Here is a 17,114-nt window from a genome sequence, read left to right as displayed (position 1 = left end):
AGCTATGTTGCTGTTAATTATGGCCCCTTATTTGGAAGTGTTACCAAAAATTGCAGAGACATGAATAATATATTTGGGAGATTTGGGTATGTCATTTTATTTACATAGAACATTATAAAGTGCATAATATAAACCTGAGGAAAGATTGTACAGCTACATACATACAGTTAGATAACATAATTGAGAAGACAAAAAATGACATGTTTTAGTGCTTGTGGATACATACATAGGTGTGCTAAATCATTTCGAAATAAATATACTATTTACAATATGCATTCATCCCAAAAAAGGTCACATGACAACTGTAATCATAACTGCTCTGGAAGAAATAATTGTAATATAAAATGTATCAAGCTCAGAATCTCTTTGATAGTCTGCTTATAGATCAGCAGGATGGTGCATTGGTCTTCTTCGACTTTTGTTTTTCAGTCTATGTCTTTTTTTAATAAAAGACAAATAGCATGATTCAATCTATAGCACAATTGTTCAAAGGCAAGAAAAGGTAATGCACTGAATCACAACTTTATAAAAAAATGGTATAATGTACATTGAACAGAAACTTATCACTAATACTAATCATTTGGAACTGTACACTGCATGCAATTACAGGTAGTTTGTCAATCAGTCATTATTCCTTTTCCTACATTACAATATTTTATTTTGCTTATCAACAGCACAGCTGACCCTCGGTTATGGCTGTAAATGTATTCATTTGCATTTATCCTTGATGCCAATAGAATCCTGTATTGGGTTATGTGGTAGGTCTACAACCTGAACTCATTGGATGCCAACCATTTTTTAACCATACAACAATACAGTGCCAGAGCATTTTCAGCATTTCAGGTGTTCTATGCCAACAACACACCATAAAAACGGAATTGACAGCATCATTCGTTCTGGACATTAGGATGTGAAATGACGCACTTAAGCGTCGTTGACATTAAGTGAGTTAAGCATGTGGCCTACTACATATAGGTCTCCTTATAATGCCCTACATCATCCTTTTCTTCTGTTTTCACTTCGGCTTTTGTCTCACTGACAGGTTCTAGCGCGAAGCTTGGGGCCTCCACTGGGTGTTTGTAGTGGTGATACTCCACCCATAGGTAGGTGATGGCAGTGAGGATGAGCATGGACAGGAGGATGTAGATCTTGGTGGAGAGACAGATGTAGGTGCTGTACGCAAACGCTATGACAAAGCCCAGCGACTCCCACATGCGGTAATTGGCAAATGCTGCCTCCTTGTGGTCAGGGAACAGAACTCCGTAGAGAGCTGCAATTTCAACCATTGACTGTTACTTTATTTAGACTTATAATGTTTTTTTTTTAAACCTGGAACATACAATGACTACAAGCAATTATGACTTCATGCAAAGCAAATGTGTCACATTAATCACAATTAGCAGTAACACTTAGTCAATTGACCCCCCCATCCCATCCACTCATAACAATGTTGGAAACAGGCGCGATTGAAGAAGCATGGTTATGGAGACAAGATTTTCAGTTATTTCTAGCGCCGTTTAAACTTGATTCTGAACTGATTCATAACTTACTACTCATATCACTACTCTTCTTAACAACTTCTACACTATCTGTCTTGATGGCATGTTCTAGCGCAGGGGTGCCCAACCTTTTTTTAACCGAGATCTACTTTTGAAGTTGATGGTCTGCCGTGATCTACCAAGTCAAATTTAAGGATGTCAGTATGGAAATATTCACCATTATTATGAACAAAATGTTTTTAGTAGGCTACTATGGCCGTATCTTTTCAGTGTGTTTTTAAAGTGTGTTGAATAGCCTATGTTTACAAAGCAATGGAGCACTGATAGTATGCAGAGATAATTTCAGTCATGATACACAAGTCATAAACAACTGAAACAATTTCAAAATGATAAACATTTGGTAGGCTATATAAAAAGGCATATGTAGAGACATAGACCCTTTTTCTAAAATATGATGAAGCATTATCATGCCTTCAGTGGTAGGCTACAAATTTAAAAGGGCTCAGAAATTCACCATTTGTTATGGGTAAATAGTAGGCTAGTTAAGTTCACTTTACTATGAGAGAGAGAGAGAGAGAGAGAGAGAGAGAGAGAGAGAGAGAGAGAGAGAGAGAGAGAGAGAGAGAGAGAGAGAGAGCAATGAGAGAGAGAGAGAGAGAGAGAGACAGAGAGAGAGAGAGAGAGAGAGAGAGAGAGAGAGAGAGAGAGAGAGAGAGAGAGAGAGAGAGAGAGAGAGAGAGAGAGAGAGAGAGAGAGAGCAATGAGAGAACTCATTGGATTGGTTAACACCCCTGTTAAGAGTGACTTCTTCTATGAAGGTTTTTTTTCCAGCTCTCTGGGACAGTAGCACAGCAAAGGCTTTCTATTGTGAATTTGGCCAATCGTTTTGTCCACAACTGGAGCAAGAAACAGCACAAATTGAAGTGAATTCCATACATGTCAACAACTAACATTTCCCTTACTACACGCGGCACACGATAAACGCAGTTAGCGATGATGCATGCGACTAGCGATTTGGACGAAGATCCTCGCATATCGCCGCGTCATAACGCATGTTACGCACACGTCTGTTACTCACCCGATGTTACATGTGTGCACACATGAATCAACTGCAATACCCTTAAGGTCACGTCCTAATGCTTTCCCCTCATGCTGTTACCGTGGGACTAATTATCTAACCAATACAGAACCAGCTTGCTACAGCCTACTTTTGAAAGACAGTATTTTCCCCTTCACATTACTACATGTCTCGCGATCGACTGCCACTCCCCTCGAGATCGACTGGTGGCTCGCGATCGACTGGTTGGGCACCCCTAGCGTGATGCTTGGGGCCTCCACTGGGTGTTTGTAATGGTGGTACTCCACCAGGGGATAGGTGATGCTGGTGAGGATGAGCATGGACAGGAGGATGTAGATCTTGGTGGAGAGACAGAGGAGGATGCTGTAAGCGAACCCTATGGCACCAGCCAAGGACTCCCACATGCGGTAATTGGCAAACGCTGCCTCGTTCTGGTCAGGGAACAGAACTCCATAGAGAGCTGCAATTTCAACGATTGACTGTCACTTTATTATTATTAATAATAATATTATTTATATTAATAATAATATAATATTAATTAATGGTGTTCTTTAGTAAAATTTATTATGACTATCACTTTATATTATCAAGTACAAAAAAACTAAGTCTGTTTGTCATGATAATGGGACATTAATCAATACTCTCATTTCACTTGTGTATTGCTGTTTAGTGACTTTTAGTTTTATACACATGTTCTACCTCTAACTGAAAAAGGGAAGTTGAAAACAGGCGTGATTGGAGAAACCTGGTTATGAAGACAGAATTTTCTGTTATTTCTAGCGCCGTTTAAACTTTGATGAGTGCTTGAAAGTGAATTTGGGGATGACAGTGACAGGTGGTGCATGGGAGCCAAAACAGCATGAGGAGCAAAGTGCGGGGGTAAGGGAGGGAAGATTGATGAAGAATAGCCTGAGTGAAATTATGCAGGTACAACAGGACACTATTTTGTTCATTTACAACAATATAGTATATGGGGTACCTAAGTCTCCCGGCATGACCTAGGTGCCCCATAATCTGCCTTTGCAACAGAATTCTCTTTTCTGATTGGCTGATGGAGTGACAATTCATTCCGAGGACGGAGTAAAGGTAAAGCCTTCTGTCAGACTTCCTGCAAGTACTTAGCGACTTTTGTCTCTAGAACCATTAATGACGTCATCGAAAGCGCCAGACCATTGATAGATCCTTCAGCTCATTTGCGACACATTTACAGTTCTACCTTCACAGGGCTTGACATTTCGAAAGTGTGCCCTCTGCTGTTTATGAGAGAAACGGCAGATTCTGTCGCACACCACTGTTCTAGCTATTTATAGGACAGGAACAGGCTGAATAAGCTCATCAAGAAAGCGGGGTCCATCACGGGTGTATGTTTTAATTTGGTGGAGCAGATTTTAGAGGAGAGGACAATGAGGAAGACAAAAATTGTACTGAGCATGGATGACCACCCATTGTTCAGCTTGATCACAAAAAGTGGCAGAAGCCAAAGGCTCCTCCTACCTAGATGCTCCACCGAAAGGTTTATAAGATCTTTTATTTCTGCAGCTATCAGAATTTTTAACAACAGCTGCTGAGTGACTTTTTAATGGTTTTACAATGTTGTTGAGATTCTTTGCATGTTTTTATGATGGACTGTTTTTATTTATTTCTTAGCTCTTATTTATTATGTATTTGTCCTGTCTTCCTGTCATGTGTTGTGTGTATGACCAGGTGGCACTCAATTTCCCCCTTGGGGATTAATAAAGTCTCTCTCTCTCTCTCTCTCTCTCTCTCTCTCTCTCTCTCTCTCTCTCTCTCTCTCTCTCTCTCTCTCTCTCTCTCTCTCTCTCTCTCTCTCTCTCTCACAATAAAACATAGATTTGATCAAAATGATGCAGGGTTCCTTCTGTAGTCTAGTAGTTAGGCTACTCTAGGCTACTCTAGGCTACTCTTCTCTAAACTGGGCAACTGTAGGCCTAGTCATCTCATGTTCTTTCTGCCTACTTCCTGGTCCCTGCTGGTGGACGAGTCAGAAAATGGCACAAGCCATTAGCGTATGTCAAGTATGCATGAACTGACACCCAGTATGCTTAGCCCTTAAGGGTAAGGAACACGATCTTGCATATGAGTGGAAAATTAAAAAATCACAACGTCGGCATTCAAAACGAAGATTCTAGGCCCGTCTAAGTTCCGTGCTTGCGGTAGTGAAGCGTCTATCTTGCTCACTACATTCTGGTGCAGTCGGCATGGCTCCTTCAACTTTACATGCAGTAATAGATGAAGAGAAATACCCTACCCTAACGGCAGAGAAGGAGGATAACAACCTTCAAGGTCGACCGGTTCCAGGAACTTAATGTCTTGGTGAGGGTAACTCTGTATCCGTGCACGTCGCCAGAGTAAACTTATGCCAATAACTTTGAGGAACTGGTCACCTCGTCAGCCATTACATCTTACTTAGTATTTTGAGGGAGTGAGTTTCATTGTTCGACAGAGGTGTCAGAAGTAAAAGAAAATTAATGATGTAAGTACAACAATAGCACATGATATTACATACACCATTTACTCAATTGTACTAAATGAGCTAAATAGGCTGTGTTGTTACTGAAAAACACTAAAAACCTAACAAGAATCCACCACAAACTTGGTCCAACCAGCACAGAGTCAGTTTATCGTAAGACATAAGTAGCCTACATAAGTCTACAATAAGCTACCTGTTTTGGAGGGAAACTGTCTTTCTTTTTTTACTTTTACTTTTGATATCTCTTTGGTAGGCCTAATCAATATGTGTTAGATACATTCAGAGTGAGCCAATACAAATATTTTGGTTTCAATCTTATTCTGGAATTAACACTGAAAGCCATATTCCACCATTTATGAAGATGTGCTCATTTCTAGTTGCCTTATACCTTTGTCCTGTTCCGTGAGTCTGGAGAAGCAACTTGTACCTCCAAGTTAGCATATAATAGCTAGGTGGGTATTGGCAAAGGGTTCATGATTCAGTTCGCATCATGATACACATGCCATGATGCGATTCTATCACGATGCATTGCGAGTCATGTACTATTTGCGATGCATTGCAATATTTACTTCAGTAAATGTGTAAAAATACAGCTTATTTGTCAGTTGCTGTGTAGCATTCATTAGTCAGTTTGTTTTATTTAAGCATTTTAGCATCTCTGAGAGAGCTTCCATCACAACAGAAATGTTACCTACTCTCTAGTGAAAAAAATGAACCAGTGGCAAATAGAATTCTATTATTATTAAATAATTGATTGTCATGAATCAATGCAGTATATTTGGGAAATAAGTATTGCGATACCTCATCATGAATCAATGAAGTATATTGTGAAAGAAAGTTTCGCGATGCATTGCCATGACGATTCTGTAATGTTCATGATTCACAGTATTGTGTCCATTGTTAATTCTAGCCACAAGGTGGTGCAAGTTGGAGTTCAAGTTCAAGTTAGAAAAGGGGGAAGCAGAAGACAGATAGAAAAGGAAACCAGAAGGCGCAAAGCAGAATCTGTAGCAGGGTTTTGAGAATGAAGTAAAGAAATAATAGTTCACTGCATTTGTTGTCCTGGTCATTCATTCAAGAACTTTACAGATTCTTTTGCACATCCCTAATTATAGCTGGACCCATTTATTTCAATAACAACATGTTAGCTTGGAACTCCAGACTCAGAGAAAAGCTAGAGAACTTCAGCTTCAGAGAACTGAAGAAATGTAATGCTATTTACATTAACCCGTTAAGACAGCGATATAAATTTTGCATCACTAAAGGCCATGTGTTATGTCATAGTATTGTAGTACTATGGTAGTTCACTTTTCAATGTCTTATACAGCGTGCCACTGGAGGTACGGCATGCATTAAGGGGCTACCTCAAAGGGAGGCGGGAACTGAGCACATTTCCAAGAATGTTGGAATATCACTTGGAGTCTGTGTTATGGTGGACTGAACTCACCATTAGTTTGTGTTTGCCAAATGGCATCCGCCATGCCCCAGAGTGCAGGAAATACAAAGAAGACGGGCAGCTGGTCCGGATGGGGCCTCCAGAACAGAAGGGCGATGATGCAGCTGAGATTTATGAGCGCCGCTGTGGTGTGACAAAAACAAAAAAAGCAGTGAGGAAATGGTGCTGTTTCGCAATGGTGCTGCCCCGGGCAATTGCCCAGTTGGCCCGCTCCTTGGACCGCCCCTGTACATCAGGCCTATTCGATTAGGGCCCGAGGTCCAGACACGGGGCCCACATGTGCCCCCCAGCACTGTACACTGCAGTTTTTATACTGTAGTAGTACAACACATAATCTTTCTTGTGAATTGCTTGCTTGTCTTGTACATGGAACATTCAATGTTATAAGTTAAGACCAGAAGAACATGTGCAGGCTCTTTGTGCAGATGGACCTGTTGGCAGGTTCGAGTCTGGCCAGGACCATGTCCAAACCCAACGCCATCCCCCTCTATCTTTCTTCCCTCATTTGCTGTGGCACTCTTCACTGTCCTCTTGTAATAAAGGCTAAAATGCCCCTACCAAAATGTAAAAACGTTCAAGGATTAAGGGTGGATAGCACACTGAAAAAATTCAGTATTAGACCACCACCCTCACTCCTTGAACTTTTAGCTTTCTCAGGTGCCTAAACGTCAAGTGACTTTAGCAACGTTAGCTAAATCTGTTAACTGAAAACAATCATCTTGCGAGTGGAAAAATTATTTCTATCAAGCTGTGTGATTGACACTGCTGCATGATTGACACTGACAGTATGTCAACTCTGATGACAGTGGAGTTCAGGGTTATAACAATAGACCATGTGTGTGATGCTATGATGACGCAGGCTCTGCTGTATGTGACGTATCTATGCTGTATGTGTGTGTGTGTGTGTGTGTGTGTGTGTGTGTGTGTGTGTGTGTGTGTGTGTGTGTGTGTGTGTGTGTGTGTGTGTGTGTGTGTGTGTGTCATGCTATGATGTAGTATGTGACGTCATGATGAAATCTTGAGATTTTTCAGACTCCCAATTGCAACTTTTTGTGATATTTTTTTGGCAACACTGCTTCAAAATGAGAAAATACCGGTCTGGGTTGTGTTTCTTGAAGTTGTTAGCCAGTTCACAACTTGGGGAGTTGCCAATGGGAACCAACAGAGTAGCTAACATAGTTAGCAACTACAGTTCCAAGAAATGGACCACAGGCACAAATGTCAGCGGCTGTAGTAGTAGTAGTATGTGGTCAGTCTTACCAAAACCGAATAGTGCAATCCTCCCAGTGTATTTCGCCAGTCTCCCAAAAGCAAAGGAACTCAGAGAATTAGTCGCTCCAAAGGCAATCATGGCAAAGCCAACATTGTGTATTCCTAGTGCACAGGTGATATAGTTCTGTAGGGCACAAATAAGTAAGTATGTAAGTAAGTAAGCATGGACCTCTTCTTTCCTTGGAAAAAGCTGCTATGACTACACAGGAGAAAAAAAACAATGTTAATTGAACACTTCTGAGATAATTGATCTTCTATAGTGTATTTCGTCCCAGGGTACAGTCTAAATGCTGAATTAACAGTGCATGTTTTACTGTGTATAAGGCCAATACTAAACCACCCTCAACTAGGTTGTACGCCATTATGTGAAGTAGCTGATGAAGATGCATCTATTTCAGAGGGGGCAAGCAATGGTTTTGCATTGTGTGTTACAGGATCTTTTTGTGTTTGTTAGACAAAAAATATTATTTATTGGATTACTTATACTAAATGAGCAGATAAAAAGGGGAATATTCCTAGATGGCCGACCCTATTCAAATTTAGACACAATCAAGGGGTATGTTTCCAAAAAGGTCAAAAAATAGATACAATAATCTGCTGGTTGGTGAGGGGTTTGTTGTGTTTTGACATAATGAATGCATAATGACCAGTGTTGCCAGATTGAAAATGCTGAATTATCGTACCAAAACCTCAAAATTATCGTTTAGGCGGGTTTTTTGGGAGGAAAATATCGTAGAAGACCTGAATTGTTGTTTCAAGGCATCAAAATGAATTAAATGAGAACTCTGAAATTATCCTACATCACATTTTAATTTTACATTGACCATTTCATTTAACATTTTAATCGAAATGGACAACATTATTGTACAAATATGATAATTATCGTACATCTGGCAACACTGATAATGACTGTGTACCTTAGTGTATTCACCGGACAGGAAGCTTTGCTCAAAACCACTGTACATGGTGAGAGGAATAAGCATGACCAGCCGTTTGTCCCTCAGGAGCTTGAAGGTGGCCAAGAAGGTGCCACAAAATGGAGTCCGGTTGCCACGGAATTCTCTGGCATTGTCTCGGTCGATGTTATCCAGGAACAAAGCCACTATGATCATGGCCAACACTCCTACACCTGTTGTTATGAAATGGATATTCACAGTCAAGTAGGCCCTACAGAGCCATGGAGTTCAGAGTTGTGGCAATCAGAGAACAGGTGGTCGGTTGGTGGCATGATACACGTAGATTAAAATAATTCTTCGCAGCAGCTTTCTGTTTGCTGGAGACACAGAGCCACAACATAACAAGCAACGCTGAATTAAAAATGAATTTAATTTACCTTTGTTTGAATTATGAATGAATTACATCCACTATAAATCCAAGAAGTGGGTGTAGAGCATAAAAAAGTATGGTCACTTTCTGTGTTCTACACCCACTTCCTGGAACTATTGTGGAACTATGTCAATGGCAATCTACTGTATGTGTTAAACAAAGGCTTCATGTGTAAAAATGGAATACTGAGGTCAATGGGATTAGCCTCTCTACTCTTACTTCCACTACTTCGGTACTATAGGCCCACAGTAAATTGTGCAGTGCTACAGCAGCCCTTAGACTGCTCACAAGCAACAAGTTGGATCAACAAAATCTCACTCTCAACTTAGGTCTAAACTTGCCCTGTCTCTAAATGTAATGATACAGGTATACAGGGTAACTTTTTAAGCAATATTGTATGGCAACATCAAGATTTGCTAAATGGTTGAAAAAAGTTGTCTACGGCTAATCCAAGTTCTCTTGACAGAAATGTCATGTAATAAACAGTCTAAACAACATCTTATGAAATCATTGTCTGCACGCTGCTCAACAAGTTGCCCTGTGTGTGCCCTAAGTGTTGAATTTACACGGTACTGTCAGTCAATCACCCAGATTAGTATGTTGTAAAAATCATAAATATCAAGGCTGGAAATCGTCTGAAACAGACATTCGTTCTCAGGCAGACACTCCTATCAGTGCTCATCTTATCATGTCCATCATTATCACGTCTAGTTCAGATAAGAATTGAGGTTTTAATCCATTCTAATCCATTTCAGAGCCGTTTGGTTTGTCAATAGCTAAGCAGCATTGAATTACAATCAGTGAATGGATTCAAAAACTGTTTAAATCTGTGTCAACAATGGTTAAAGTGATACTGTCCCATTTTTGGAAATAAGCTTATTTTACACCTCCCCTTGATTTAAATAATAGGCTCTTACCTTTCTCCTGTACTTCCAACCGTTTTCTAGTTATGGCAGTGCACATTTTACCTCCAAGCTAACAGTTAACATTGAGTCCTATGAGACCAGTTAGCTGCGAGCTGGTCTCATAGCACTCAATGTTAACTGCTAGCATGGAGGTAAAATTTGCACTGCCATAGCCAGAGAACGGTTGAAAATACAGGAGAACGGTAAAACCTTACTATTTAACTCAAGGGGAGGTGTAAAATAAGCTTATTTCCAAAAATGGGACAGTATCAATTTAAATACTTGCATTTCCCCTCCAAGTGCACCTTACCGATGTAGCAGTATAGCAGTGTGTTGACAAGGTTTTGAGGAGGCCGTGTGGTATTGGCCTGGACGTAGTCCTCCGAACAGAGCGCTGCCCCACAGTACTTAAGCTGCTCCTCGGGAATTTCAACTGCAAACAAACACCATAGCATCACATCAGACACCACATCACATCGTGAATATCAAATGCAAACAAGCATCATAACATTAACATCATCGCATCACACATCACATCATATTGTGAATTTCCACAGCAAACAAATATCATAGCATCGAATCACACATCACATCTCTTCGGGAATATCAACTGCTAACAAATACCATAGCATCACATCACTTATCAACCACAAAACAAACATAGCATCGTATCACATAGAGAATTTCAACAGCAAACACCTACACCTAGTGCAGTGCATAAAGTGCATGATCTTACACTTTCTTTGACATTTGACCTTACGTATGTCAGTTCAAGAGAGAAGGTGGAGCAGACTGCGGCCTAAAGTTTGAACCATTTATCAGGTGCAAACACCCGACAAACATTTTGATATTTACAAAGTCTTCAGTGTGCTCCCGCTCCTTTCTTCAATTGATTTTTATCCTACTGTGACACACCTACAAGTTGAGGGATGATGTGTATGGGATGAGTCCCAAATCAAACATGACCTACTATGCAAATGCATAATTATATCCCCGAAACGCGGAGCGTCGGGGATGTAATGGTTTTGCGTGCGCCGCCGCCGCCGCGTAAGGTCTTTCGTGTTAACGCGATAACTTTTGAACGGATGTTTGGATTTGTCCCAGATTTTTTGGGTAAATGCTCTAGGGCAGGTTCATGAACTGATTCGAGTTTGGAGGTCAACACTTTCAAGATGGCTGAATTCAAGATGGCCGAATTTTTGTTTGGTCCATAACTTCTGACCGGGTGGATGGATTTGTCCCAGATTTGGTGTGTGAATGCACTAGGGTACGTTCATGAACTGCTTCGAGTTGGGAGGTCAACACTTTCAAGATGGCTGAATTCAAGATGGCCGAATTTTTGTTTGGTCCATAACTTCTGACCGGGTGGATGGATTTGTCCCAGATTTGGTGTGTGAATGCTCTAGGGTAGGTTCATGAACTGATTCGAGTTTGGAGGTCAACACTTTCAAGATGGCTGAATTCAATATGGCCGAATTATTGTTTGGCCCATAACTACTGACCGGGTGGATGGATTTGTCCCAGATTTTGTGTGTGAATGCTCTAGGGTAGGTTCATGAACTGATTCGAATTTGGAAGACAACACTTTCAAAATGGCGGAATTTTCATTTGGCCCATAACTTCTGACTGGGTGGATTGATTTGCCCGGTAACACCTTATTTTAATGGTTCACCACTTTAGTGAATCTACCATATTAGGTACAGTGTAATAGCCAATGTAACAATATTTAATACCATGTAATACTAGTGTAATACCAGTGTAACAATATGCAATATCAGGTACAGTGTAATAACGAGTGTAACAGTATGCAATACCATGTAATATAGTGTAATACCAGTGTAACAATATGCAAATCCATGTAATACCACTTACGCAAAAACTCATGATGTAAGTAAAAAAAAATGTCTGTGTTACACTGGTATTACATTGTATTAAATATTGTTACACTGGTTATTACACTGTACCTAATGTGGTATATCCACTGAACCATAAAAACAGTATTACCATTTGCCCCATTTTTTGCTTCATTTTCACAATAGTCGTTTGGTTTTAAGCCTATGCACGTCATGTCACGTCTGTATGTATCATATACGTTTACGAAATGGTGGACGGGAGTGGTAGGAATGACGGGGGACTGGAAGCGTCGCGTTTCGGGGATATACCTTAAGCAGTCGAAGGCGACTGCACAGGCAGTCTAGTTAATTCTTGTGATTAAGTGTTGTGGAACATTTGTTGTGGAAAAAAGGGCAAAGTCGCTCATTTACTGTACATTGCAGTGACCGACCGAACATATTGGACATTGCTTACCAACTGTTGTCGCATTCCAATCCGGACTGTGGTCTGTTTTTTTCTTTCTTTTTCACTTCTTTATATTATTGCAAAATTATGTAAGCACCATTTTTTGACTTTTGCATTTTATTATTGGAAATGGCTGTTCAGACGCCTACCATCTACAGGTATGTGTGAATTCTTAATAAAACCCACCTGGGAAACTCCAACTCCCATTGTCATTGTGACACAGCACTTCACAGCACACAAGTGTTCACTGCACACTGCACACAACAAAATTGCAATTTATGCCTCACCCGTGCAAGGGGGCAGCCCCAATAATGTTTGTTGTTGGGTTTTTGTTTTTTGTTTTTTTTAAAGAACATGGTTTCCTTTGTAGTCTACCTTTCTCTGTGTTTTGGCCAAAGATGAGGGAAGACATGAGGTTTCCCCAGACGGCGGAGGACTGGAAGATGAAGAAGAAGATGCCGAAGTACAGGTTGATGATGTCCTCATTCTTCTTGCCCTCTCTCTCCGACTGCCGGTTGCCGCTGATGGTCAGGTAGGTGCACTTGGCTGACCACAGGGGGGACCCACCGAGACCCAGGATGGCGGAGGTGGGGATGAGGGTGACCCTGGGGAGGAAAGGAGAGGAGAGCAAGCAAGGCAGCATTAGTGAGGCCTGCAAAAGTGTCTGTGTGTTTGTGTGTGTTTGTGTGTGTGTGGGTGGGGATGAGGGTGGCTCTGAGCTGTGGCATGGTATTGGGCCAAGGCGTGAGTATGTCCCGATTTTGAAAACTGTGTTTTACTTTGGTGGTGTGAGAAGCGGTTTTGCATGTGTGTGAGTAGTCCAATTTGTGTGCAGAATTTTGTTACACTGTAAAAATGTAACAGGTTACAGGTTGTTGTTGTTGCTTTTTTTTAATTAAACTCTGTACACAAATTGGACTACTCTCTCAATTCTGAGCCTCCCTTTCCCTGGGCCCAGAACAACTGACATGTTTGTATTATATTACATTATATTATATTATATTATATTATATTATATTATATTATATTATATTATATTACATTACATTACATTACATTACATTACATTACATTACATTACATCATATCATATCATATCATATCATACTCTATCATATGGAATGGCATTGGCATTTTAAATACACACCATCCAGGGTAGAGGTTCCCAAAGGAGTAGGTGATGTAACAGGCCATGGAGGCCACGATGGTCCACTTGCAGCCCAGGTTCTTGATGAGGATGTGGGGGAGGAACATGGAGGACACGATTATGGAGGCGTAGACCACACTGAGGGAGATCACCCCCATGCCCTCCTCAGCGTTCAGGCTGCTCTGCATGGGGACACATAAGATGAAGATTATGAACTCAGTCTGCTCCTCACCACACCTGAAACTGTATATGGTAGGGCTGTAACGATACACTCAACTCATGATTTGGTTCATAACATGATTTTGGACCTACGGTTTGATACACCGCCCGATTTTTAAAATCTATTTTATAAAAATTGATTCATTGGGTTTTTTCACATTTGAAGCTTGGATGAATGGTAACAGTACTTTGAAAGGGTGTGTCACGATACTGCCTTCTTGCACCACGATAGATTATCGTGACTCTCACGATTTCTCGGTTAAATACAATGTTGTTACAGCCCTAGTATATGGTACAGTATATTAAAATGAAGTACATAAAAACAATGGGACGCACACAATCAAAGATGTGAACTCGTTCTGCTTCTCGACACATCTGGAACTAGGGCTATTCAAATGGAGGCCCTGGGGCCAGATGCGGCCCATGGACGGCAAGGTTCTGCCCCCCCCCCATGAGGTCAGAACAAAATGAAAACAAATATATGTGCTATCGGTGGCCGTGCATAATTTGCGACCACTAACATTTCAGGTTGGGGATATCTCTATTATGCATGCACATGAGAATGAAATATTATCTGAAACAGTAAATAGACCATCCTAAGGCTACTAAGAAATAGAGAAGCGAATATCTGTTATGTCTCGAAAGCTATCTGCTTGTTTCGCACCCTAACCTCAGACACCATTCTGCTTACAGTTATACAGATTCTATGTTGGGCCCCTTCACTTTAGGGAATTTGAAAAACTGTCCCTCTGTGACTTTTCATTGAATATCCCTACATAAAAAACGCCTGCAGTTAAAAATATTAATCATTTTCCCATTTTGAAATAATCGAGTTGTAAAGAATATAAATATAAATGAAAGGTAAATGTGACATCAAATATTTAAAATAGAACATTGACCTGTTTGCCGTTATGTGCCCCTCTAAAATCTATAATGGCGTCATCTCAGACCCCCTGGTAATGTTGGTGTAGCCTAGAACCACCACTGACTGTACTGTATTCAAATCATTGGTTTTAAGAAACAGTCAAACCCATCAACCCCCTTCATAAGAAATATAGCACATCCCATTGTAATTTTATCATCCTTGTTAGGAACTAAGGTATGTTATTAGTATACTGTTTCCTGAGTCTCAAGTCCATTGTCCTACTTGTTTGCTAAGTCAAGGGTCTACTTGGTCTTTGAGCATTTCCTGAACACCTCATCATTCAGAAGTGCAATCTGGAATCATAAACCCACTATAGCAACAAGATAATGCAGCAGTAGCCAATTGACAGTTGTAGAGTTGTGTGTATTGGACAGGTACCTTTACAAATGGCAATTATGACGTTTTATTGAACTATACTGTCATGCCAAAAAAAGAAGCCCAATAAAAAGTGAACGCGAGGAATGGAACGTGCAGACCTGATAGACCTGATCTTTTGCATAGTCTATCTTTTCACGCCATCTCTGATGCTGATGAGTGAGTCTTTAGAGGAGGTGTGTAGTGTTTGCTAGAGGGCTTAGTATAGAGGCTATTGTAAGACGTAATACAGTACATGCTATACCAAATGACACAGCTATAATGTGCTTGCATTATGTTTAGACTCCTCATCTTCTCATGAAAGAATGATGAGGAATCATGAAGGATTGAACATGACGTTATCATTCAACTATTTTCAGACTTCTTCTGTCATTTGTTACCTCTTTTTAAAATATTTTTCCTCTTAAATTATTTACAGTCAAATCTGTAGCAGAATAGGCTTTCACTGTGTAATGCCGAGGTGACAAGACAGGCATAGGTCAGCTCCAGAGAGCTTTGGCTCAATTAAACTCAACAAATTAGCAATTGAACTCAATTGACAATCACACTGGACTGGTGTGAGATGGAGGTTAAGGTGCACAGGCAAGTGTGGAGTAAACTATTCCAAATGCTGATGTATCTGGACAGTCAGATGACCTGTAACTAAATTATGATGCAGGGCTCATTTCAACTGGGAAAAATTCGAAATTCGTTGAAGTTCCATTGTTGACAACATTTTCATTCATTTTTTCTCATGTTGAAATGAGAACAAAAAAATTAAAATATTGGGCAACTTGGATCATACAGTTTTCAGCACAGCCAATGAAATGAAATAAACGATTAACCTTGCTATTAACTATTAACCCCTGGGGCAGTTGTGATCTGTTGGTTAGTGAGTTGGTCTTACGGTCAGAGGGAGACAGATTAAATTCATGTACGCTTATCAGTGCGAAATATCAGGGTGGAGCGTTCAGTACCCAATACCTGCACCCCTCTACTCGCATGTCGCATCCCAGATGGGTTGAGTAAGTCACCTAACCACAGGTTACTCCAAGTGGAGAGTCCTGTGGAGCCCCCTGTACACTATTTTGGGTTATAGCATCAGCTACATGTACTGTAATGTAGCCTAATGGTTATACTGTAATATGCATGACATCACATTGTTACATTAAAGTAACTTAATAAAGTCCCTGCAGCAAGTTGCCATGTGTTTCTGAATATGTTTACAGTATGCATAGTATGCAACAGACACAGAAACATTTGTTGATTCTACTTTGTTGAATGAGCACCCAAAACCTGAATTGAAGGAATGAACATGCATCAAAATGGAAGTTATTACCTGTAAACTCTGCAGTCCTCCATACGCTGTGAAGAGGGACAAAAATCCAACAGACACCACAATGACATTTTTCATATTTCTCGAAATCATGTTGCCTACTCTTCAGGAGCACACAGGCTAAGAGGTGCAAAAAAAAGATTGCCGGTCTCCGCACGTTCCTTTTAAAGGCACAACCAGCACGCCTTATCAGCTGAAGAGGTATCCAGATTGTATGACTGAAATAAGGACAAAGCTCAACCCCAAAGGCCTTTAAAGGCGTCCATCTAATCAGCAGAGGCCATCTTGTCAATCATTAAACATGGGCTGTCATCGGCTCTGCTCCGTTACGTAGCGTACATGACAGGGACAACAAATATAGTAAGTCAACAACATACAGCATACAGCATATGGCTGGCTACCCCATGTAAATAAAAGAAAGTCAAGTTAACTCTGCTTCGTGTTCAAAGTACATGCTGACAAGAGAAGAGGTGTCAATCAGCCCAATACTGTAAGTGTAGTAGCACTCAGCAGGGCCACTGACAGCTTCGGCCAGGCCCGGGACAAAGTCATCTGACAGACCCCTCCCCTCCCACCCAACACACACAACGTAATGTGGACCCAATTCTGAGTCCCCCTCTCCCTGGACCTGGAAAAGGCCTCTTTGCATTTGCAAATTGCATTTATGGCCACTGGGCAGCCCCAAACGCTACACAGTCTCACCCCAAGTAGTCAATATCTGAGTACCTTTGACCAGACTGCATTTTTTGACGTCTTGGGTATTCCTTCCACGTCACATTTTGACTATGTCCTCAAAGGCGCCCCCTTG

General features: G+C 40.8%; 1 protein-coding gene across 1 annotated transcript; it reads right to left on the bottom strand.

Moving 5' to 3' along the window:
* Positions 1-89: 89 nt before the first annotated feature.
* unc93a (unc-93 homolog A) lies at positions 90-16,504 on the bottom strand. The gene is made up of 8 exons (XM_063222316.1): positions 16,310-16,504; positions 13,473-13,654; positions 12,701-12,930; positions 10,338-10,460; positions 8,714-8,925; positions 7,785-7,920; positions 6,516-6,647; positions 90-1,270 (listed from the first exon to the last, which is right to left on the bottom strand). Exons 1-8 carry the CDS (start codon positions 16,397-16,399, stop codon positions 966-968), a joined length of 1,410 nt encoding a protein of 469 aa, XP_063078386.1. The 5' UTR covers positions 16,400-16,504; the 3' UTR covers positions 90-965.
* Positions 16,505-17,114: the final 610 nt, after the last annotated feature.

Source organism: Engraulis encrasicolus, chromosome 18, assembly GCF_034702125.1.
Source record: "Engraulis encrasicolus isolate BLACKSEA-1 chromosome 18, IST_EnEncr_1.0, whole genome shotgun sequence".
Classification (NCBI taxonomy): Eukaryota; Metazoa; Chordata; class Actinopteri; order Clupeiformes; family Engraulidae; genus Engraulis; species Engraulis encrasicolus.
The sequence above is the reverse complement of the archived record's forward strand: the minus strand, read 5'-3'. Positions and strand labels throughout refer to the sequence as shown.